At 43.7% G+C, this 24263-nt stretch overlaps 1 protein-coding gene across 6 annotated transcripts in view; it reads right to left on the reverse strand.

Annotated features, from left to right (window-relative positions):
• Positions 1-24263, reverse strand: part of SEPTIN7 (septin 7) — a 108865-nt gene that overhangs the window by 41174 nt on the left and 43428 nt on the right. For all 6 annotated transcript variants that reach the window (XM_044292728.1, XM_044292726.1, XM_044292724.1 and 3 more), the window contains exons 4-6: positions 7433-7539; positions 1813-1913; positions 420-554 (exon numbers count right to left, since the gene is read on the reverse strand). In XM_044292728.1, the coding sequence (XP_044148663.1) occupies positions 420-554; positions 1813-1913; positions 7433-7539 (343 nt within the window). The remainder of the gene's footprint in view (positions 1-419; positions 555-1812; positions 1914-7432; positions 7540-24263) is intronic.

Genomic DNA, 24263 nt, shown 5'->3' on the forward strand with positions numbered 1-24263 from the left:
ACGAGTTACAACTAAGGGCTCTAACTAAGGGCTCTTTCACACGAGCGGATGCCGTGTGGGTAATCAGCTGCGTGAAAGAGCCAAGTCCCATTGCGGAGAGCAAAGAAACTGAGCATTAACATGATTGATGACACTCCGTGCCTCTCTGTGATCTTTTTACTACACAATCACAGTGAGATAAAGTTGTCACCGTGATTTTGTAATAAAAAGATCAGAGAGGCACAGAGCATGATCAATCATGTTACTGCTCCGTGTCTCTGCTGTCCAGAAAGGGGCTTGGCACTTTTACGCACAGCGGATTCCACACACAGGATCCACACACAGGTGTAAAAAGAGCCCTAACTCCTATGAGGTCCAGTGTACAGCATTACATGGTTATACATGGTGACACGGAAAGAAGACCAGGAAAATACACTAACCCATGGCCTGAAGGAGCGATGAAGTATAAGCAGCATTGCACGCGGTTGTCGGGCATCTGACGTCTGTTGACCCGTGATTCTGCATTAAGGTAGTCCTCAAATTTACTGTCAATGTAGTCGATAACTGGCTGCCAACTGAAAAGGTCATAGTATTAAATTATATATCAACAAAAACGTAAATGACTGTAATAATCATGCGTTTTACTGATCAGCAGATTATGCACATAATCTTTATCCCCAAATTATATATAAAAAATGCTAATCAACTGAAAACAAACTTTGACCCCATAGCTGTACACATACAAATCTGTACATGAGGGGTACACAACTAATGACACACAGAGTTTGTGTAGATTTCGCTGCGTTTCCTCTTCAAAATCCAAATGCATTACTTGCAGATTGTGATGCGTTTTTGCCCAATCTCAATCTTTGCATTGCAAAAGGGTGAAATCTGCACAAAAAATCCGCACAAACAACTGACCTGCTGCGGATTTCTAAATCTGCACACCAAGTCAATTTCCACGTAAAAAAAAGTAAAGTGTACATGAGATCTGTCAAATCTTATTCACTGCACTGGTACTGTATCAGGGATCATGTACACCGCCTTCGTTTTGGTCCATATAATGACCCATGTTTTTTTCCGGATCGGATGCGGACCTATTCATGTGAATGTAGCCGCAAAAGATTCGGACAACTAGCCGTCCGCATGTCTGCGGCCCCGCAAATAAATTGAGCATGTCCTATTTTTGTACATTTTGCAGACAATAGGACATTTTTGCAGGAGTTAAAAAAAATTAAAATAAATAAATGGCAGCGTGCATTCACCCAGAGGACTCCCCTGCATAACGGAAATGGAACGATCAGTTTTGCAGCCCATACACTTATATCATGAGGGAATGAATAACGGAATGCCTCCCCCAATCTCAAGCACTGTAGCGTTGGTCTTCACCTTTGGTTTTTACTTACAGGCTGCAGCAGTGACGTAGCTGTGTATGGCACATGACCGCTGCAGCTAATCACTGGCCTCAGCAGCATAGGGTATGAGGCCACTGAGGTAAGCGATTGGCTTCAGCGGTCACATGCCTTATACAGCCATGTCATCTCGGAAAACTGTGAACAGAAACTAGAGTGGCAGCACTGGAAATGGAGGTGGTGCATGCAGTAAGAATGTGTTCTTTTATTATTTTGTTACATTTGGAGGAACAGGGGGGGATTGTCATAACTGGGACTACTGTGTGGCATACCTTCATTTTTTACATGTGGCCTATGGGCAACGCAGGCTACCGTATACCTATGCACTGAGGTATACTTTAGAAAATCCACATGACATTCCCAACATAGCATAACTGCACCTTAAAGTTTTCTGAGAGGAAAAACAAACAAAAAAAATTACCAGTTACTATTGTCCACCGCATCGCCAAACCCAGGGGTGTCTACTATTGTGAGAAGCAGCTGGACTCCACCTTCTTTGATTAAAACTTTGGACTGCTCAACCTACAAAATAATAATAGTTTACAAAAATGTATACAAAGTAGCAATCTCAAAACCCAAATGAATGACAATAGAGCATATTTACTAACAGTAAGACTACACAGATTTATCACAGTGCCTACATGGCTGACGATAAACATGGCTAGGGCTGCAACGTTTAATCAGCTTTATCGATAATATTCTATAACTGGATTTGATGTCAACGAATGCGGGCGAGCGGTTTACTTTAAAATCAGAGCATCTTTATTTTACCTTACAATGAAGCTCCAGTAACAGGCAGAGTGGGCGTCGGCGTAACGTCACTTACTCACGTGACGCTCCTGCGTCATTCATAAAGTGGGCGGAGCATGCACATCACGTGAGTGAGTGACGTTACGCCGCCGGCCGCTCTGCCTGTTATCGGAGCTTCACTGTATTTGATTTTGTCAGGTATTAAAGATCAATTCATTGCGCCGATTTAAAATTGAAGTAAAAGTTACTGCAGGGTAATGGTTAAGGAATACTCTTTAGATATTGCTGTGAGCGGCGGGGCCAGTGTATTGGGACTCGGGAGACACTGTTATGGGGGAGATCTGTGGATGACACATATAGCATAAGATGCTATATAGCAGTGATGGCAAACCTTTTAGAGACCAAGTGCCCAAACTGCACCCCAAAACCCACATATTTATCACAAAGTGCCAACATGGGAATTTCCCCTGAATACTACAGTCCAGTATAGTATATCTTCCATGTACTTTTCGCTATAAAAGCCTGTTTACACTCAGTGCGCTGCCTGTGGTGTACATAGTACGCCTGCGCTGATGAATGGCAGGAAAAGTCTAAGGCCTCCTGCACATGACTGTAGGTGTCCCGTTGCCATATTGAGGACCGCATTTGCGGACCCGCAATACATGGGCACCGCTCCACGTGCATTCCGCATCACGGATGCGGACGCTTTCACTTTAATGGGTCCGCCAAATCCGGAGATGCGGAATGGTGCGGAACGGAAGCACAGAACGGAACCCTACGGAGAGGTTCCATGGGGTTTTATCCCGTACTTCCGTTCCGAAAAAAGATAGAACATGTCCTTTTTGCAGATCGTGGACCCATTAAAGTGAATGGGTCCGTGATCCACTGCGGCTGCCCCATGGTCAGTGTTCTTGCATTGCGGCCCGCAGCACGGCCACGGGGTTCGTGTGCAGGAGGCCTAAGGCATATTGGTACACCATAGACTTTTCCAGGGTGCAAGTGCCCACAGAGAGGGCTCTGAGTGCCGCCTCTGGCACCCGTGCCATAGGTTCGCCATCACTGCTATATAGTCTCATCCACAGATCCCCCTCTCCATAACAGTGTCTCATCCACAGATCCCCCCTCTCCATAACAGTGTCTCATCCACAGATCCCCCCCTCTCCATAACAGTGTCTCATCCACAGTTCCCCCCCTCTCCATAACAGTGTCTCATCCACAGTTCCCCCCCTCTCCATAACAGTGTCTCATCCACAGTTCCCCCCCTCTCCATAACAGTGTCTCATCCACAGTTCCCCCCCTCTCCATAACAGTGTCTCATCCACAGTTCCCCCCTCTCCATAACAGTGTCTCATCCACAGTTCCCCCCTCTCCATAACAGTGTCTCATCCACAGTTCCCCCCTCTCCATAACAGTGTCTCATCCACAGTTCCCCCCTCTCCATAACAGTGTCTCATCCACAGTTCCCCCTCTCCATAACAGTGTCTCATCCACAGTTCCCCCCTCTCCATAACAGTGTCTCATCCACAGTTCCCCCCTCTCCATAACAGTGTCTCATCCACAGTTCCCCCCTCTCCATAACAGTGTCTCATCCACAGTTCCCCCCTCTCCATAACAGTGTCTCATCCACAGTTCCCCCCTCTCCATAACAGTGTCTCATCCACAGTTCCCCCCTCTCCATAACAGTGTCTCATCCACAGTTCCCCCCTCTCCATAACAGTGTCTCATCCACAGTTCCCCCCTCTCCATAACAGTGTCTCATCCACAGTTCCCCCCTCTCCATAACAGTGTCTCATCCACAGTTCCCCCCTCTCCATAACAGTGTCTCATCCACAGTTCCCCCCTCTCCATAACAGTGTCTCATCCACAGTTCCCCCCTCTCCATAACAGTGTCTCATCCACAGTTCCCCCCTCTCCATAACAGTGTCTCATCCACAGTTCCCCCCTCTCCATAACAGTGTCTCATCCACAGTTCCCCCTCTCCATAACAGTGTCTCATCCACAGTTCCCCCTCTCCATAACAGTGTCTCATCCACAGTTCCCCCTCTCCATAACAGTGTCTCATCCATAGATCCCCTCCATAAAAGTTAAACTTGCAAGATCATATTTGTCTATCCCAAGTACATCCACACCATCGGAACGCCTCTTCTCTGCTACAGGCAACATGGCGTGCAAGAGATCTAGCCTCAGCCCTGACCACGTGGACATGTAGTCTTTTTTACATTGTAACATTTTTATAATTAAGTAACTCCTAAATTTGTTTTAATATGGCCTTTGAACATAATTTTTCAAGTAGAATCATATAAACCCAAAAAAAGAGCCAAATTTGTGGTATATCAGCAGGACTTTTTGCCTGGCCAAAAGCAGTCATTTATGCCAGAAAGTGGCCAGATCACAGTTGGATCCTATTATGGTCAACAGGGATCCGGTGGTGCGCGATTGAGTTTGGCTATGCCGGATACAGTAAACTCAGATACTCTGTACCAGTGTTTATGTAGCATATATGATCAAAGCCTTAGACTTGTCTCTTTCTTCTGCCACCTCAAGCATGACATATTTACCAAAATTGTTAACGTAAATTTGAAGCTTTCCCTATGTTTTCCTTACAACCTAGCTACTACACTACTGCAATTAGCTGACCAAAAAACTCTATAAAAATAAAACTCAATACTAAATATACAAAGCATAGCCAGCTTCGCCCCTAAAGGATCTTTTTAAACTGGGATACTGTTTTTGTTGGTCAGTACATTAGTGCATACTCTTAAAGGAGACCTGTCACCAGGAAATTCACTGATAAACCAGGCGTGATAACCTGTAGGGCTAGATCACCTGAATGTAATGATACCCATCACTTAGCAATCCGTTGCTTCATTCTGGAGAAAAAGTGTTCAATCTACCGACATAAAAGCAATTTAAACAGTGTGTCATCTTTAATTTTCTTTCAGAAAGTCACTTTTCTAATCCAATTTTATTTTCTGATTGTAGATGTTTTCATTCTAGTTCCTGAACGTGATTATAGGATCAGTCATCTTGCCTGAGCTCCCTTTAACAGCTACGTGCGCCATAGACACAATGGTCAGGAAGGCACCTCACTGACTTCTATGGGAGAGTTCTCTAGGCATGCGCTGAGGTCATTGTACAAGGAAAGAATAGATAAGCTGTGACAATCGCCTATTGAGAAAGGATCCTGTGATTTCTGTCTTTGTAATACGGCCTGTGATAATGAGATGACTGCTGAAAAGTGACCTGTACAGATCAGTAAGTGCTGACTTGTATTAGGCTTAGTGGCCAGTGTGAAAACTGCGTGGTCTTAGGATTTTTTTTTTTTTTTTAAGGGTCAATTCAGACAGCCGTAGTGCTTTGCGGATCGGCAATTGGGCGCAACAATAATAGAAAATGCCTATTCTTGATTGCGGACAAGCTCTATGTTTTCCCTCGGAGACGCGGAGCGGAACCAGCAATGCAAACAGCGCACAGTGTGCCGTCTGCATCTTTTGCGGCACCATTGAAATGAATGGGTCCGCACCCATTCTGCAAAATTGCAGAACGGATGCGGACTCAGTCATACGGGCGTAAAATTCTTCAAAAAACAAAACAAAAAACTTGATTTAAACAATAGGTCGTTTTGTGATGCCACTTTTCTTTCAGTTCATGAGAGCAGTCCTAAGTCACTGAGCACCCTTGTTTTGTAACCAAGATGTGAGAAGCAGCCACCCTTTTGCTGAGCAAAATCCAGCGAATTGTATTCATGTATTGATAAATGGTACACAATGCAGAGATAATAATTCAATAACATCTGCAGGTACGGGGTGCACAGAGCGACATGGAGAAGGGAGGTGCTGCGGGCTTCTCTCCAGCATTGAATACAGAGGCCTATAGCATTCTGTGCCCATACATGGTCAAACACACGCACTAAAACATCTGGAAGCGAGCCAACAAAACACAACTGTATAGCCGTGTCATTCACAGTTAAACTTCCAACTGTATCCCATCATCCGCTTTCTCCGCCAGAATTCCCAAGAGGCTCATGGAAAACAAATTAGCTTGAGTCCTGGAATTTCAAACTTTTCTCAGCAGATCGACTCCAAATGGCTTCTTTCCCATGCACTCGGTTAGGCGGGTCACTTCCATCCATTTTACAGATCTGTGGCCCCTACACACATCACTAAGATAAGCCTTTCCGCTGGAAGATGGTAGTAACAGCCGCACGAGAACAGGTTTGTGCATACAGCGTGGGACAATGAATGAGCATTCCTGACATCAAACGCCGGCTGACTTCTCTTAATATACTTGGGAAAGCTGCACAGTCCTAACCCACGTTTTATTTTTATTTCCCAATATTTCACCTTTAAGTGACACTTTATTCTAGGGCTGCAGCTAACGATTATTTGAATAATCGATTAGTTGTCGATAATTTAATCGATTAAATCGGGGGGGGGGGGGGAAAAAACACAAAACAAAAAGGTTTATATGATTCTACTTGAAAAATTATGAAAAATTGTGGGTGGCACTGTTATGGGGAGGGGGATCTGTGGGTGGCATTATATAGCATCTTATGCTATGTGTGTCGTGCACCGATCCCCCCTTCCCCATAACAGTGCACCGATCCCCCCTTCCCCATAACAGTGCACCGATCCCCCCTTCCCCATAACAGTGCACCGATCCCCCCTTCCCCATAACAGTGCACCGATCCCCCCTTCCCCATAACAGTGCTATACACAGATCCCCCTACCCATAACAGTGCCATACACAGATCCCCCTACCCAAAACAGCCCGGACGCGCTGCTCACAGCAGACTATTTCAGCAGTAACTTTTACTCAGCGTCAGCGCAGCTTCATTACCTTACAATGAAGCTCAGGTAACAGGCAGAGCAGGCGGCGGCCTAACGTCACTCACGTGACGTGCATGCTCCGCCCACTTTATGAATGAAGGAGGCGGAGCAGGCGCATCACGTGAGTAAGTGACGTTACGCTGCCGTCCGCTCTGCCCGTTATTGGAGCTTCCTTGTAAGGTAAAAAACATGCAGTGATTTAAAGTAAACCGCCCGCCCGGCAACAAATCGGCAATTATTCGATAACTGGATCCGTCGCCAACGAATCCAGTTATCGAATATTATCGATAAAGTCTATTAATCGTTGCAGCCCTACTTTATTCCAAATGAATCGGATTTCTTTTAATAAAGGAGGCCCCCCTCTACAAACTGACTGGTGTAAAATACACTAGTATTAGTAAATGTCGGCCACAAAATAAACATTACACTTTCAGTGACTTGTCACCTAATATTACACCGTACCTGAACAGTTTTTTTTATTCTGTGCGATGGACCCGGGTAATCTGGGGCATATAAATCCGTTAAGAAAAGTGAATTGATGAGAGTTGACTTTCCCAAACCAGATTCACCTACAGGGAAAAGGAAAAAAAAAAATTTACACAAAAACCTCTCTGTTAACACATTCTGTATGATGCATAAAAAGATACAATTCACGTTTACCAGACTGAATCAGCCCCTTGTTCATGAAAGTAACATACATTTACTTAATTACATATAAATGATAAAATTATCCTGTCTCTTAAATAAAAAATGTTAGCTATTTAAAGGACCCTTCACACGGGCCAGGAATCTGCCAGATAATCGTTCATAGGAACGCTCGTTAGCGATTATCTGGCGGTGTAAAAGGTGCCACCAACTACCCGATGAATGAGCGAAACGCTCATTCATTGGGTGATAGTTACTCTGTGCAGACACAAAAATGATCATTTACCAGCAGAAGATCGTGCCATGTAAAAAGCCTCGGCTGCCAGCAAATAAGTCTATATGGAGAGGAACAATTGCACTAGCGATCGCCCCTCCCCATACTATGGAGGAGATCCCTGCATGTAAATGCAGCAGTCTTACTCCACTGACGAGCAGGCAATTGCTGGGAAGGAACGCTTCCTTCCCGACAATCGACTGTTGTGTTGTCCTGTGTAAAGGGACGCTAAGGGTCAGAAAATAAAAGTAGAAGCTTTGCATCTGCTGCATTTCATTAGGCTTTTTTGTCAGAACTGTCACTATGTGAAGCCAACTCTGGCATTAGCAAACAATTACACTCTGCCACAGTGGGTTAGATGGAGAGGGGGGCAGATGGAGTAACACACGACTGCAGGTGTTGTTTGCAGTCTGTAACCATGGAGATACACAAGTCCAAAATATCCAACCATTTTATGCTCAATCCATTTAAAAGGCAAAACTTTCTTCATTAAACAGGCAATTGGCAGTTAGCTTGGAAACGACACACTTGATATAAGTTTATTTTATAAGTTTTAAACTATTCGGCTACATCCGCTATTGAGGATGCTGAAGCTGATGCTAGAGCCAATGTTGAGGACTGCTTGGGTTTGGTTGCTAAGGTGGGGACAAATAAAGAATGGCAAGCATAAGGAAAGTGTCACAGCCAAGATATAGCAATTTGACAAAGATTCCTTTAAAAGAATCCAAGATGGAAAAGTATGGTGTTCACTTAAAGAGAATAGGGGGAAAAAAATACATGACTAAAGGTTTACAAAAAGGTACAATATTTGAAGGATTTACATATTGATAGCCTAGCCGATCAACTGTTTGAAAAAGCCATAGCGTACACCGGAGCACTTGAATTAGACAGAGCTGTGCCCAGGCCTGTCATGGTTAACCTCCGGCACTCCAGCTGTGGTAAAACTACAACTCCCAAGATGCACAGTTGCTTGGCTGTTCTCAGAAGTCCATAGAAATGAATGGAGCATGCTGGGAGACGCAATTTCACTACAGCTGTAGAGCCAGAATTTAGCCATCACTTGCCTAGGCCATGTGACTGATGAACATGACTACATATAGCACCATGGAGTTAGATCCTGAGGATAGGCCATTAATATCCAAACCTTTAAGTCTACAAAAATATAAAAAAAATTACATTAGAATGCATCCCCAAAACAGCATTAATGAGCTTATAAACACAACCAAACTGAGCATTAATCACTGCCTACTAGAAAAATGGTACCATAGCGTTCCACAAAATATACAATACTGATTCTGATTAGATACCTTAAAACGTAATTTATCTTATAACCATTTAAATCCCTAAATGTATTAGCTAAACACTACTCGGTGCGCCATCGGTAACCAGGAGCTAGGGATGTGGGGAGACTAAAACTGGTCTCACAACTAGTCTCTGCCTACAATGGATGTACCTTAAAGTGACAGTCGCACTATCCACAGGGTTATCCCACGGTTGCCCGTGGACACCTAATAGGCCCTCCCTGTCCCTAGAGACTGCCCAGCTTTGTCACACTGTGGTGGAGGGCCCTGTTACCAATAGGTCATTATTTTAATCCTAGTAAACGTTCCAACGCGTTTCGTTGGACATTAGTCCAACTCATTAGGGGACCTGTTAGTAATGATCCCAGTTTCTGATCCATTCGATTACATAAGCGTCAGTACTTGTCTTAGCCCCCCATAGTAATGATCCCAGTTTCTGAGGTGGTAAGCCCTTTGCTGGGCTGGGCTAACCGCACACCCAAAGCCGCCTCTTCCCACTGGGTCAGAATGTACACAACATTCGAATACAATGGAGAAAGTGAATCCCAATAAGCCAGAAGCCACAACTTATAGCCGCATCCTTGTGGACCGAGACATTGGGGGGGGGGGGGGCTAAGATAAGTACTGACTCTTATGTAATCGAATGGATTATTTTATTGGGATTAACTTTCCCCATTGTATCCGAATGTTGTGTACAGTCGTCATCAAAAGTTTTGAGAATGACAAATATTGGAAAAGTTGCTGCTTAAGTTTTTATAATAGCAATTTGCATATACCCCAGAATGTTATGAAGAGTGATCAGATGAATTGCATAGTCCTTCTTTGCCATGAAAATTAACTTAATCCCAAAAAAACCTTTCCACTGCATTTCATTGCTGTCATTAAAAGGACCTGCTGAGATCATTTCAGTAATTGTTAACTCAGGTGAGAATGTTGTCGAGCACAAGGCTGGAGATCATTATGTCAGGCTGATTGGGTTAAAATGGCAGACTTGACCTGTTAAAATTAGGGTGATGCTTGAAATCATTGTTCTTCCATTGTTAACCATGGTGACCTGCAAAGAAACGCGTGCAGCCATCATTGTGTTGCATAAAAATGGCTTCACAGGCAAGGATATTGTGGCTACTAAGATTGCACCTCAATCAACAATTTATAGGATCATCAAGAACTTCAAGGAAGAAGGCTTCAGGGCGTCCAAGAAAGTCCAGCAAGCCCCAGGATAGTCTCCTAAAGAGGATTCAGCTGCAGGATTGGAGTGCCACCAGTGCAGTGCTTGCTCAGGAATGGCAGCAGGCAGGTGTGAGCGCATCTGCACGCACAGTGAGGCGAAGACTTTTGGCAGATGGCCTGGTGTCAAGAAGGGCAGCAAAGAAGCCACTTCTCTCCAAAAAAAAAAACATCAGGGACAGATTGATCTTCTGCAGAAAATATGGTGAATGGACTGCTGAAGACTGGGGCAAAGTCAAATTCCGATCAGGAAAAAGGCTTGTCCGGAAAAGAAAAGGTGAGCGCTACCATCAGTCCTATGTCATGCCAACAGTAAAGCATCCTGAGACCATTCATGTGTGGGGTTGCTTCTCATCCAAGGGAGTGGGCTCACTCACAATTTTGCCCCAAAACACAGCCACGAATAAAGAATGGTACTAAAACACCCTCCAATAGCAACTTCTTCCAACAATCCAACAACAGTTTGGTGAAGAACAATGCATTTTCCAGCACGATGGAGCACCGTGCCATAAAGCAAAAGTGATAACTAAGTGGCTCGGGGACCAAAACTTTGACATTTTGGGTCCATGGCCTGGAAACTCCCCAGGTCTTAATCCCATTGAGAACTTGTGGTCAATCCTCAAGAGACGGGTGGACAAACAAAAACCCACAAATTCTGACAAACTCCAAGAAGTGATTATGAAAGAATGGGTTGCTATCAGTCAGGAATTGGCCCAGAAGTTGATTGAGAGCATGCCCAGTCGAATTGCAGAGGTCCTGAAAAAGAAGGGCCAACACTGCAAATACTGACTCTTTGCATAAATGTCATGTAATTGTCGATAAAAGCCTTTGAAACGTATGAAGTGCGTGTAATTATGTTTCACTACATCACAGAAACAACTGAAACAAAGATCTAAAAGCAGTTTAGAAGCAAACTTTGCAAAAACTAATATTTGTGTCATTCTCAAAACTTTTGGCCACGACTGTACATTGTGACCCAGTAGGAATAGGCAGCTTTGGGTTTGGGTATGCGGTTATCAGCACAGCCCAGCAAAGGGATTACTACCTCAGAAACTGGGATCATTACTAACAGGTCCCCTGATGAGTTGGACTAATGTCCAACGAAACACATTGGAACGTTTACTAGGACCAAAAGAATGACATATTGGTAACAGGGCCTTCCACCACAGTGTGACAAAGCTGGGCAGTCTCCATTGCTGCACAGGGACAGGGAGGGCCTATTAGGTGTCCACGGGCAACCGTGGGATAACCCTGTGGATAGTGCGACTGTCACTTTAAAGGGGTTCTGCACTTTAATTTAACTGATGATCTATCCTCTGGATAGATCATCAGCTTCTGATCAGCCGGGGTCCAACATCCGGGACCCCCGCCGATCAACTGTTTGAGAAGGCAGCGGCTCTCCAGCAGCGCCGCGGCATTCTCACTGTTTATTGCCTTCTCAAAACAGCTGATCGGCAGGGGTCCCGGGTGTCGGACCCCCGCCGATCAGAAGCTGATGATCTATCCCCTAGTATTAATCATTGGTGGCAGTGGCAGCCAGGACTTCAGTAGCGTCTTGGCTGCCATGGTAACCGATCGGAACTGCAGCTCCGTGGTCATATCGCAGTCCGGCGATAACACAAAATCCATATCGTGGCACAAATTTATATCGCATATCGCCTATACCGCCCACCCCTAGTCAAGATATAGCTATTTTGCCGGTATCACATAGGAAGAACTCCCTTTCCTTATGAAAAAGCTTTGCCCATACCATTCCCTCGGATCATTCATGATTGGATTTTCTTAAAGAGGGTTATCCGTGAAATAATATTGACTACCTATCCCTAGGATAGGTCATCATTATCACATTCACAGGGGTCTGAGTTCTGGTACCCTCGCCGATCAGTCATTTCAGGGAGCTGCAATACCTGCCAGAGCTCTGATGGGCGCCTCGGTCTTCTGGTAGCTTACTAAGCACAGCGCCGTACATTGTATAGTAGCAGTGCTTGGTATTGCAGCTCAGCCCCATTGACTTGAATTGGGCTGAGCTGCAACTAGGCCACATGACAAATGTACGATGACATCACTGGCATAAGGAAGATCTTAAGATTTTTTTTAGTTTTGCTAAAAAAAAAAATGCATTTCCAGATGTTCACTGAAAATCTATGGGAAACATGAAATGCTGAAAGTTTTTTCTTTTTTCATTTCAATTTTATTTGTCCCTTTTTGTTGAAAATGTACTATGCTGAAACTTTTTTTTTCTTCATTTTTCTATACAGTGGAAAAAAAATAAGTCTGCAAAAAACCACTATCCACACATTTTGTGAAAAAGAAAGTAATAAAAATAGCCATCACAAATTTATGTAGTACGGAATAAAACGCCAGTGGTTTCTATGGCTTTTGTTTTGGTAGTAAAAAGACCACCTGAACAAATTTGTGTGGAGGGTTTGAATTCTTTTTTTATATAGGATTTCTGCTCTATCGCTTTGTATTTTTCATAACAAAAACACATTTAAAACACAAAAGAAATAAAGAACTTATGAAAGTAAAGGAGTAAAGAAATAAAACGAGGGATACTATCAATAAACCTAACAGACTATTACAAGTTAATAGGGCCCAGCAGATGTTTGAGTCAGTCATGTATTGGATATCGTTCTCTGCCATTTTTGGCTTTCTGCTCCTACAACGGAACAGAAAACCGGAAATCACAAGATGTGAACCAGGCCTCTATAATAAATAATAGTAAAGTGACTCACTTGACGTCCAATGCTATTTAAATGGTAAATTACAATACAGTAAGCAGTCCCCAAGCAATCCCAGCATACAGCCAAACAAAATATACTAATGAGAACATGACTCAGTAGTTAGACACAAGATTTTCACCAAAAAAAAAGAGAGGCTTTTGTATGATAAAAAGAACTGGGATGTTTCAAGCCATCATTGGATGTGCCCAGCAGCCCAGAAATAAAAGCGGATAAATGAGGAACAGAGATTTGCATATCTGGTACAAACTGCGTGTGCTCATGTGAACAGAACTGCCTATTCAACACAGACAAATGAAGGAAGCCGCAGAATAGTAATAAAGCACGATGCAATCTTACCATTGCCAGTGAAAGTCTACCAATCAAAATCATCACAACCAGAGAAAAAAGGAATGCTCTTAAAAGGGAACCTGTCATTAGGTTCAATCCCCAGTTATGTAGCTTGGATTATCTTCTAAACGGGCACACGTCTACACCGGCCTCATGGAGTCCAGGTCTTGGATTCATCTGTGCAATGAGCATGTATCTGGTGCTTTACTATGCATAGAAAGCCAAAACCCAGAGACAGGTTCTCGTTAAAGGTTATACAAGTATGCATATTCTTTCATAGTGTTATGGGAAGATCTATAGATACTAACGCCTCCATGGTAAGATAGATTATGCACTCAATGGGACACCATGTAGGGATCTATGTTACCATCACACACACACACCCTATAAAAATTGAACAGAAATAATGATACTATACCTCTGATTTCATACAGAGTTTTCTTTCGGATTCAGTATCTATTCTGCAATGCTTCTAGGTGAGAATAGCTCTTTATGGTGCAATGCAGTGACTTACAGCTCTGTAGTATGAAGCTGCAAGGACTGCGTATGCCTCCAAAGGTTAACATGATCTGAACAGACACAAAACCATCTGAAGCCACTGTGATGTCCCCATACAGAATTACTGCTTGCTGGCAGCCAGTCTCGGTTTACACAGGGCTATGTGCTAAAAACCGGAAAAATGTGATCATCCAATGAATGAGTGTTTAGTTGTTCATCAGGTGACTGGTGGCTCATCAGGAATGAGAGTTCGTACGAATGCCCCTGGTAATCTGCCACTAAATAACATATCTACAGGATATACCATAAATGTCTGATGGGGTTAATTTCCATAGGTAAATAGGTTAAGGGGTCCCTAGACCTCTGGGGCCAGCACATCACAGTGCACAAGGAATGGAGTGGTGGTTGGGCGTGTGCAGTGCTCTTGATTCATGTCTATGGCACATGCACCCATCAGACATTTAACATCCTATAGGAAAAAGTGGCACTGGAAAATGATGTGTTTAAAAATAATAGTTTTGCATATAGAGAACACGTGATCTTCAAGCTTTAATAATTCCAATACAGCAGTGGGAACATTATAGCACCTCAGGTAAGGATGCAAATCAAGCAAGCAACAGACAACTCCATTTGGGAAAACAAACTGTTAATTGCAAATTACTAATGCAAAGTATTTTTCCTGCCTGAGGACAACATTGCCTTCATTTCACTACCAACAAAGCTGAGGTTATTCTTCAGTAAATAATAACTTGAAGAAACAAACAGGCAACATAATGGAAGAAAGTATTCTACAAAGTATTAAACTGCTACTTCCCCCTGGCACACCCCCCTCATTCACATTAAAGAGTGGTAGCAGACAAATTCCTTCCATGTGCTCCATTTACCAACTATCCCAAAGTGCTAGGGTCTCACCAATTACCCCTCCTCACAGCAGTCATACAGTAACAAGGAATGGGGGCTCAGGACCACCATTCGAGTGATTGATAGGGTTCCAAGACATTTATCACCTATTGTGTGGACTGGACTTAAAATGTTTTCTGTGGGATAACCCCTTCAGGCGCCATAAGAGGGACTAAAAGGAACATGATATTCATGAAATGACTACTTTGAAGATCTTTGTGGTGTATTCCATGATTCCCAATGCCCCAAGCAAGGTTATAAAATTGGTAGAAAAGGCTAGCAAGCTAAAAACAACACAGCTCTGTATCTTCATGTGACCAAGCAGAAGGACCTCTTTCTCTACTGAGAATGTCTTGTGGTTTTTAAAGAATTTGAAGCATGCAAGTGTTGTGCTCATAACTCCAAATAACCATGCCTGAAACCAATCAAGAACATGGATGAGTTTGTAAGTTTTCGCAATAGTTGGAGCCCTCTACACTTAGCCATAACAATCATTTGTACATTGGCAGCAGATATTTCTTTGATTGCTCTATGAAGGCATTCTCATCTTGAAGATCATGTTGATAGCAGCCACTGCTTAGCCTGGGTTCCAAAATAGTGGTTTTTGGTGGCCTTTTGTGGACAGATGTTAAATAGGGCCCCTCAGCTCTCCTTAGGCTACTTTCACACTAGCGTTCGGGGCTCCGCTTGCGAGTTCCATTTGAAGGCTCTCACAAGCGGCCCCGAACGGATCCGTCCAGCCCTAATGCATTCTGAGTGGATGCGGATCCGCTCAGAATGCCTCAGTCTGGCACCGTTTGTCCTCTGCTCCGCTCAGCAGCGTTCGGGTGTCCGCCTGGCCGTGCGGAGGCAAACGGATCCGTCCCTCCTTTCAATGTAAAGTCAAAACGGATCCGTTTGCACTATCATGAACAAAAAAATAATTTTTTTTTTTTTTTTTTTTTTTTCATGGTAATGCAAACGGATCCGTTCTGAACGGATCTAAGCGTTTGCATTATAGGTGCGGATCCGTCTGTGCAGACACCAGACGGATCCACTCCGAACGCAAGTGTGAAAGTAGCCTTACCTGTATTTCTTAGTAAATACTTGCATTCCTCATGCAATAACAGTTCTGGAGCATTTATGCTTATGACTATGATTTTCCATTCCTGTATTATTCCTGCAAGAAGTTTACAAATAAATTGCCAGCAGTCTGCAGTAAAGGTACTGCTGGGTGTTACCAGTAGCGGGTGTGTCTGACTCTGCTCAATCAGTGCTGCTGTCTTGGACTGTGCAGGGACACACCCCTGACTGGTAACAACCATCTGTACCTTTACTGCAAGCTGCTGACAATTCATTCATAAACTTCTAGTAGAAATAACAGGGAACGGCATAACAGTCATAAGAACCGATTCTCCAGAATTATTACATGTGGCATGCAAGTAGTCACTACAACAGACATGTCAGGAGAGGTAATAGCTCCAAGTCTAAAGGAAAGTGCTATAAAAACAGTGAGGGTTTTTCATTTTTTTTGTTCTTTTCCAGGTATGTCTTTATTATTTTTCTATAGACTTCTGTAAGAGGTCAGAAATGGCAGAAAAAACTTGTGTAAAAAACGTAATGAAAATATTATTTTCAACCAAAAAACGCAAAGGCACATTATTAGGGCTCATGCACACGAACATATATTGCTTTCAGTGTCTGCTCCATTTTTTAGGCGGACCGTATGCAGAACGAAAAAAAAAAAAAAAAAAAAACACGGAAGTTACTCCATTTCCGTATTTCTGTTTCGCAAAAAAATAAATACTAAAAAATAGAACATGTCCTATTATTGTCCGCATTACAGACAAGGATAGTACTGTTCTATGTGGGGGGGTGGGAGGAAGCTGTTCCGTTCTGCAAATTTGAATATGAAATATTAAAAATACATAAGAAAAAAATGTCTACGAAAAAGAAAAAAAAAAAAAAAAAAAAGGTGTACAGGCGCCTCAGAGCAAAGGCCTTTTTAAACTGGTCAAGAAAGCAGGCCATAACAGGGAACAAACATTCCTATAACAGATTATCTGATCAATTTCTGTCTAATCAGACCAATAGCTGGTGCGTATAACAAAAGGTCTGTGTGTGTAAACAGCCATCTGACCAATGATTGGTCAGAAAATCTGTGGTGTAATACAGCCATAAATGGTGCATTAGACACCCCGATCAGGCAGACGATTGTCGGGAGGGAAGCGTTCCTTCCCGGCAAATTGGCAATCGCCTGCTCGCTAGCAGAGGAGACCACTGTTATTACATGCAGCGATCTCTGTAGCATGGGGAGAAGCGATCGCTATGTCATCTCTCATCCCCATGCTGTCTAGTGATTTGCCGGCAGCAGCTCGTAACTACACAGCGCAATCTGCCACCGGCAATATTACACTGCAAGATGATCTCTAGCAATAATTGGGCAGAATCTCTCTCCACTGACGCAGCTGCCGCTACCACCAGTGGCCGCTACCAATGACTAATTAAACCATTAATACAAAATGTAAGCAGCGGGCGCTGGCCATATCACATAGCCGGCACCTGGTCTTGCTGTGATCCCTATCAATTAACCCCTTAGGTGCGGCAGAGGTTAACTGCCGCGGTTTGGCACATCGCTGTGCCTCATCAGAGGCCGGGTGCAGGCCGTATCATACCCAGCCTCTATGACAGGGCACAGCGATCGGCCGAAACACGCCTAGCCTACATTTGCATTAATGGTTTAATTACATTTATTGGTGGCGCAGTGGCCACAGCCCCTCCCCTCCTTCTGACTGCCATCTCATCACTGGTGGCAGACACGTCAGTGGGGAGGGACCATCTCCTTCTCCACTATGCGGGCTGGGGGGGGCAAACATGGCATGCGCTGAGTGGTGCGTGCCATGTTCTGCAAGAGATACTAGGCTGTGCAAAAATACAAATAGCAAATCCCAGTATCAAATTGATCAGTGTCCAAAACTATCGATTGGATATCAACCCTAATTACATGGGCAGATTGTCTGCCTGATGATCGCTAACGATTGGCCGATGAATGAGCAAACACTCCACCTGGCAATTGTGATTTTTAAGCACGCTTAAAAATAATCGTTTGCTGGTGGCAGATCGTGCTGTCTAATTACCATCTGCTGCCGGTAAACCACTAGACAGCGACTCCGCCCCATGCGGCATTTCAGATTTTACGAACACTATTATGAAGAGGTAAAAGTTTTCATGAGCATAATATCATGCATCCATGAATTTAAAATAAAATTACACAAAGTACATTTCATTTAACAGACTAATAAATCAGCATTAGTTTATAAAAAAAAATAATAAATAAAAATGACACACATGGTGCTGTTAACAGGGGTCATGATGAAGTAATGCAGCATGAAAGAACATTTTTAAGAACTTCTGTTTACCTTGCTTCGGTTCAGCCACGCACAGCATGCTAGACACATTCATGCAGCAGCTGTCAGAATACCAGCAGACATCCTAGCAGCTGCAGAAACAAGTTATTAAAGGGGTATTCCGAAATTCTGATACTGAGGGTAGGTCATCAACATCAGATTGGCGGGAGTCTGTCTACCAAAACCCTCACTGATCCACTTACCAAGCACTCTGCTCGTTACTACAGCTTAGTGACATTCACTTGAATCTCGGACATTTCCAGCCATGTGACACTGGTTGGAAGAGCATGACAAAGACTTCCAAGTACTACCCTGGCCCCCCAGACTGGAACCCAATTTGTGGGACCACCTTGATCGTCATGTTCGCTGTATGGATCTTCCCACACGCACCCTCCAGCAGCTGTGGGATGCACTGCAGTCAGTATAGCCCCCCCCCCCCCCCCCTCCCCCCGATACCTGGGACAACCTAGCGGCTCCAGACTACACACAGCAGTTACTCTGGATATCAGCTGGTGGTCATAATAATGAGACTTAACGGTGTATAATTATGACAGGTCGGATGCACTACTCACAATCGGTGATGATATAGTTTATCTACTAAGTGCACAATGACCTCGGCAAAGATCACAAAGAACATCTAGAAAGCTTTCCCATAGAAATCAATGAATATCTCCTGCCTATTGTGGCCCATGTCCATATGGCTGCTTCTATAATCCTGTACAGAAAGTGTAAAGAAAATCTACAATCTGAAAATAAAAACTGATTACAAAAAAGAAATAGTGAAAATCTGGTTTTAATGAGTAAAAAAAAAGTGATACATTCCTTTTAAAGCTTTCTGATCACACTTTTAAGTGCACGGCTCTGCTGAAAGGAAAACAAAAAAGACAAATCTAAAAACGACTAGTTTTCCGTGAGTACCGAGTTTTAAACGATACCCCTTTCTGACAGAAGTGTACCTTGAAATCACATAGCCCTGGTTTTGTTGGAGCCCCATCAGTCAAATACACATGCTAAATAGTTCAATTTTTAAAACGTTCCACCCCCAAAGAGTTAACATTTGTTACACATTCCTTTCCTATGTAAATGCCTTTCCCTTCCTTCCGCTTCAGGATACTCCTGCAGTGGAGAGAAATCTGAATTCTACCAAAGAACGCAAGTCTTCAATCACGTAAGAGCAGGAAAGAAGCGCCTACAAAAAAGCAGCAACATCACGGTCATGGCTTCAACATGGTATAACGCTTTAAGGGGAACCTGGGCTACATTCACACTTGCGGCAGAGTGATCCGGAACTGCCTGCCGGATCCGGCAATCTGCATGCAAATGCAAAGCATTTTTAGACCGATCCGGATCAGTCTTACAAATGCATTGCAAGAACGGATCGGTCTCTCCGGATGTCATCCGGAGACACGGATCAGTTATATATAATTTTTTTTACATTTTTACCAGTCTGCGCATGCAGACCAGAAGGAAGGTTCCGGCAGTGCGGTATGTTTAATGCCTGATCTGGCCCTAATACATTTCAATGTAAATTAATGCCGGATCCGGCATTCCGGCAAATGATCCGGAATTTTGGACGGAGATAATACAGCAGCATGCTGCAGTATTTCCTCCGTCCAAAACGCCGTTTAGGACTGAACCGAAGACATCCTGAACGGATTTCTCTCCATTCAGAATAGATGGGGATAAAACTGATCAGTTATTTTCCAATATAGAGCCCCTAGGACGGAACTCTGTGCCGGAAAAGAAAAACGCTAGTGTGAAAGTACCTTTAGTCACCAGGACACCCTTACAGATCAGGCACATCCCTCAACCCACGTTTGCTTTGCACTGAACATGAAGGGCAGATGTGGCAGGACTTCTCAGAAATGTAACAGATCAACTTCATTTACTGGTTCTATCACAATGGTGCTTAACTTACACAAAGGAAAAGGCAGAAGGCGGCTTGTTTCCTCTAAGAAAGAAGCTGCCTGGTGGATGGGTTAGAACTCACCCCCTGACACTGCGGTGATCAATGACAGATCAGATACAGAGTATAGGCGATATAGTACTACTCACAGCACATCAGATAAAGGCCTCATGGACACGACCGTTGTTTGGGTCCGCATGCGAGCCACCGTTTTGGCGGCTCGGATGTGGATCCATTCACTTCAATGGGGCCGCAAATGATGCGGACAGCACTCAGTGTGCTGTTCGCATCCGTGACTCCGCTAAAAAAATAAAATAACATGTCCTATTGTTGTCCATGCTTTGCGGACAAGAATAGGCATTTATATTGCCGGCGCCCATTCCGTAAATTGCGGAAGGCAACACGGGTGGCTTCCGTTTTTTGCGGATCCACGGTTTGCGGACTGCAAAAAACAGCACGGCCGTGTGCATGAGGCCGAAGACTAAGTAGAGTTTCTTCTTTGTCTCCCTATCTTAGGCCTCGTTCACATCTCAGCCTGCTGGATCTCCACTGACTAATGAAGTATGGCGGTAATCTGGACAATTTCCAGCACAAATGCAGGGTTTCATCTGGACAGAAACTGTTTAATTCAGCTGGCATTTGCGCCGGATCTGCTAAACGGAGATGTGAATGCAGCCTTAGGCCTCTTGCACACGACCGTATGTATTTTGCAGTCCGCAAAAAAACGGATCAAAAAAATACAGATGACATCCGTGTGCATTCCGTATTGGGGACAATAATAGGACATGTTCTACTTATTTGCGGAACATAAATACGAACATACGTAATGCACACGGAATAACTTTCTCTTTTTTGGCGGACCCATTGAAATGAATGGTTCCGCATACAGTCTGCAAAAAAAACAAAAAACGGAACGGACACAAAGAAAATACGTGTTCGTGTGCAAGAGGCCTTAAAGGGAGTCTGTCACCTCCATATGGCCATATACATTGCTTACATGGCTCTGTAGCACACCTATACAGGATTGTAACGGTACCTTTGTTCTTTTCTTTAGACTTGCACCAGCAGGAGGCAAGTCTAAAGAAAATATCGATGAGGCAAGAGACTTGGAGGGCAGGCAGAGGCTGGGGAGGAGTAAAGTGAAAAGAAGGCAGAGCAGCCTGGGCACCCACACAGAACGCCGCCCCTGGGCACTTGTGAATGCTCATTTGCATATGAATTAAACTTCGTTTTTCCTGCTGGTGCAAGTCTAAAGAAAAGAACAAAGGTACCGTTACAATCCTGTATAGGTGTGCTACAGAGCCATGTAAGCAAGAAAATATGGGATGAACATTAGCAGTTAGATACTATCTGCAGGCAGAGGTACTGAAGTAACTCGACTGCAGGGAGATTTATGGAACAGCATAGTTTTCCCCCTTCAGACAGACAGTTTTATAAATCTGCTCAGTTGTCTCTAATCATAGAGACGACATTTGCATAAGTGACAAACGCACACAAAAAAATAGAGATAGAGAGAGAGAGAGAGAGAGAGAGAGAGAGAGAGAGAGAGAGAGAGAGAGAGAGAGAGAGAGAGAGAGATCTATATCTATATCTCTCTATCTCAGGACTTTTCTCTTTTGACTACTTCAAGATCGGTCCATTTATCGCCCATTCCTGACTAGACGCATTTTTCGACTTTTCTTTAGCACATGCGCCATAAAGTTCTCAAAAACTGTGTGTCCCATCATAAGCTCCTACAATACCTTTGGGGGCCATTGGACATAACATTTTCTGCCGATCTCTCCTGTAAGGCCGTTCAGCAGCACTGTACATCAGCAGCTTGTGCAAATACCCAGTGCCCAACAATTACACTTCCCGATATGTATACATAGCTCTCTTTGAGCGCTGTGTATACAGCGATGGAGAAGGCAGTCCCTGCCTTCTCCATGGTTAGCCCTACTGTCACTGACAGCTGGCTCCCAGCTCCTGCATCTGCACAAATAGCGTCCAGTTGCTAACTCTGCCTTGACGCTCTGAAACATCTTTGCCGAGTTCAGTGTGGCCTGCCTGGATGTTTACAGTCTGCTAGAGCTAATGCCAATGCTGCTGTGATCACAGGACTTCCAAGTTCTCTCTACAGACACGCAAACAGCTTATAATTTTTCTGTTCGGGTGAGATATTCAAGAGTTTTTAGTAAGATATCTTTACCTCTTAAAGGGAAATGTGGAAATTACTAGTGTATTACTGTACAGCAGCAGCTGCATGAAGCGCACGGCGTCATAGCAACCAATGACGCCGTGCGCTCATGCTGTCAGCAGGAATCCCGGCCGGGTTTCCACGGTCCGCTCACGGCCACGGAACATGGCCGTGTGCATGAGGCCTTATTCATAATCTTCTGCTCTCCGTGTCTATCTGCTGATGATTGGAAGTTCTCTCCTAGAGTGAAAGGGAGAAAACTAGGTAGAAGACTGTCAGTCATCAGCAGGTGGGCAGGGAAAGCAGGAATTCATGAATAACCAGGACTCTTCTCAGGTGGCCGGGACTCTTTTCCAGGCCCAGTCTGCAAACATTGTGAGGTTGGTTCTCAGCAACCATTTACTTTTAACTTATAAGTGACAGTCCCCTGAAATCAACCCAACTGTCTCTACTTTATTCTGCTGTTAGTATGGGCAGCACAACATTAATAACAGGTTCCCTTTAAGACATAGAAATAATCTGTGTGTGAAACTGTAGGCTACAAACTTTTTTTATTTTTATGTTTTCAACCTAATGTGAACCACATGTCACATCCCACAAGTTTCTCCAACAAATGGTTTCAGTTTCAGTAGGGATTAAAATGGGAAGTCTTTCCAAGGGAAGCTCATTTTCTTGGCACATAATTAGGGATCATTTTCACTTTTGACTGTAGGTGTGGTACAAAAGGCAAACTCTGAGGATGCCAGTCATAACACGGAAACTAGGAAATGCAAAGGGAATAAAAGGAATGCAGCACACATGTTTTTTACATGAAAGATTCACTTAGCATGAGAAATTTCTATGCATGTTTTCAGTAAGAAAGTTTTTTTTTGTTATGATTTTGACACTAAAGGGTTTGTTGGGGATTTTTTTTATTTTTATCCCCAGTCAAGGGGACCTGTGAATAGAAACATACTTAGGCTAGTTTCTCACTATAGCGTTTCTATTTTCCAGGAATGAGACCAGTCATAGGGTCTCAATACCGGAAAAAAAACACTTCCTTTTTGTCCCCATTCATTGTCAATGGGGACAAAACATAACTGAACAGAATGGAGTGCTCCGAAATGTATAACGTTCTCATACCGGAGAGCAAAGCTACTGTATTCAGTCTTGCTCCGTATCCCATGACGGAAAGATCTGTCATGACCCACAATGCAAGTCAATAGGGGACGGATCCGTTTTCTCTGACAATAGAAAATGGATCCTTCCCCAATTGACTTTCAATGGAATTCATGACGGATCAGTCTTGGCAATGTTAAAGATAATACAACCATCTGGTACCGATCCAGTTGTATTATCAGTAACGGAAGTGTTTTTGCTAAACCATGCCGGATCCAGCAAAAACGCTAGTGTGAAGTAGCCTCACCTGCTCCCTGCAGCTTTGTTCCAGCTCTGAGGCTCTCTGCACCACACTTCCTATCTGCAAACACCCGCACAGACATGGCCTTGTGCACTGTGGCAGGCAATGACTGGCCTCAATGGGGAGATGTCTAGAAGTGGCACACCACCAAGCAGTGACAAGCCACTTGCGCATATGGCAAGCCTGAAACCAGTGAATGGGTGCAGCAGTGTATGCTAAACTATACCTGTATTTGAAGATGGGTGCTAGCTCCAAGGGGAAAAGCTTGCCCAGAATATAAAAATAAAAAGCAGCACTCCAAATTGTGGTAGAAAAGGGATGTGTTTATTCACCCATAAGTGACGCGACGTTTCGGCTCCAAGATGAAGACTTTCTCAAGCAATGTGAGCAATGCAAAATGAACATATATATGGTGAAAGGAAGTGACATCATCAAATTAAAGTGCTTACAAATTAAGCTGGCATTAACCAATGTCGGCGTGAATGACATTATAAATACATCAAAATCACA

Source organism: Bufo gargarizans, chromosome 5 (genome assembly GCF_014858855.1).
Source record: "Bufo gargarizans isolate SCDJY-AF-19 chromosome 5, ASM1485885v1, whole genome shotgun sequence".
Lineage (NCBI taxonomy): Eukaryota > Metazoa > Chordata > Amphibia > Anura > Bufonidae > Bufo > Bufo gargarizans.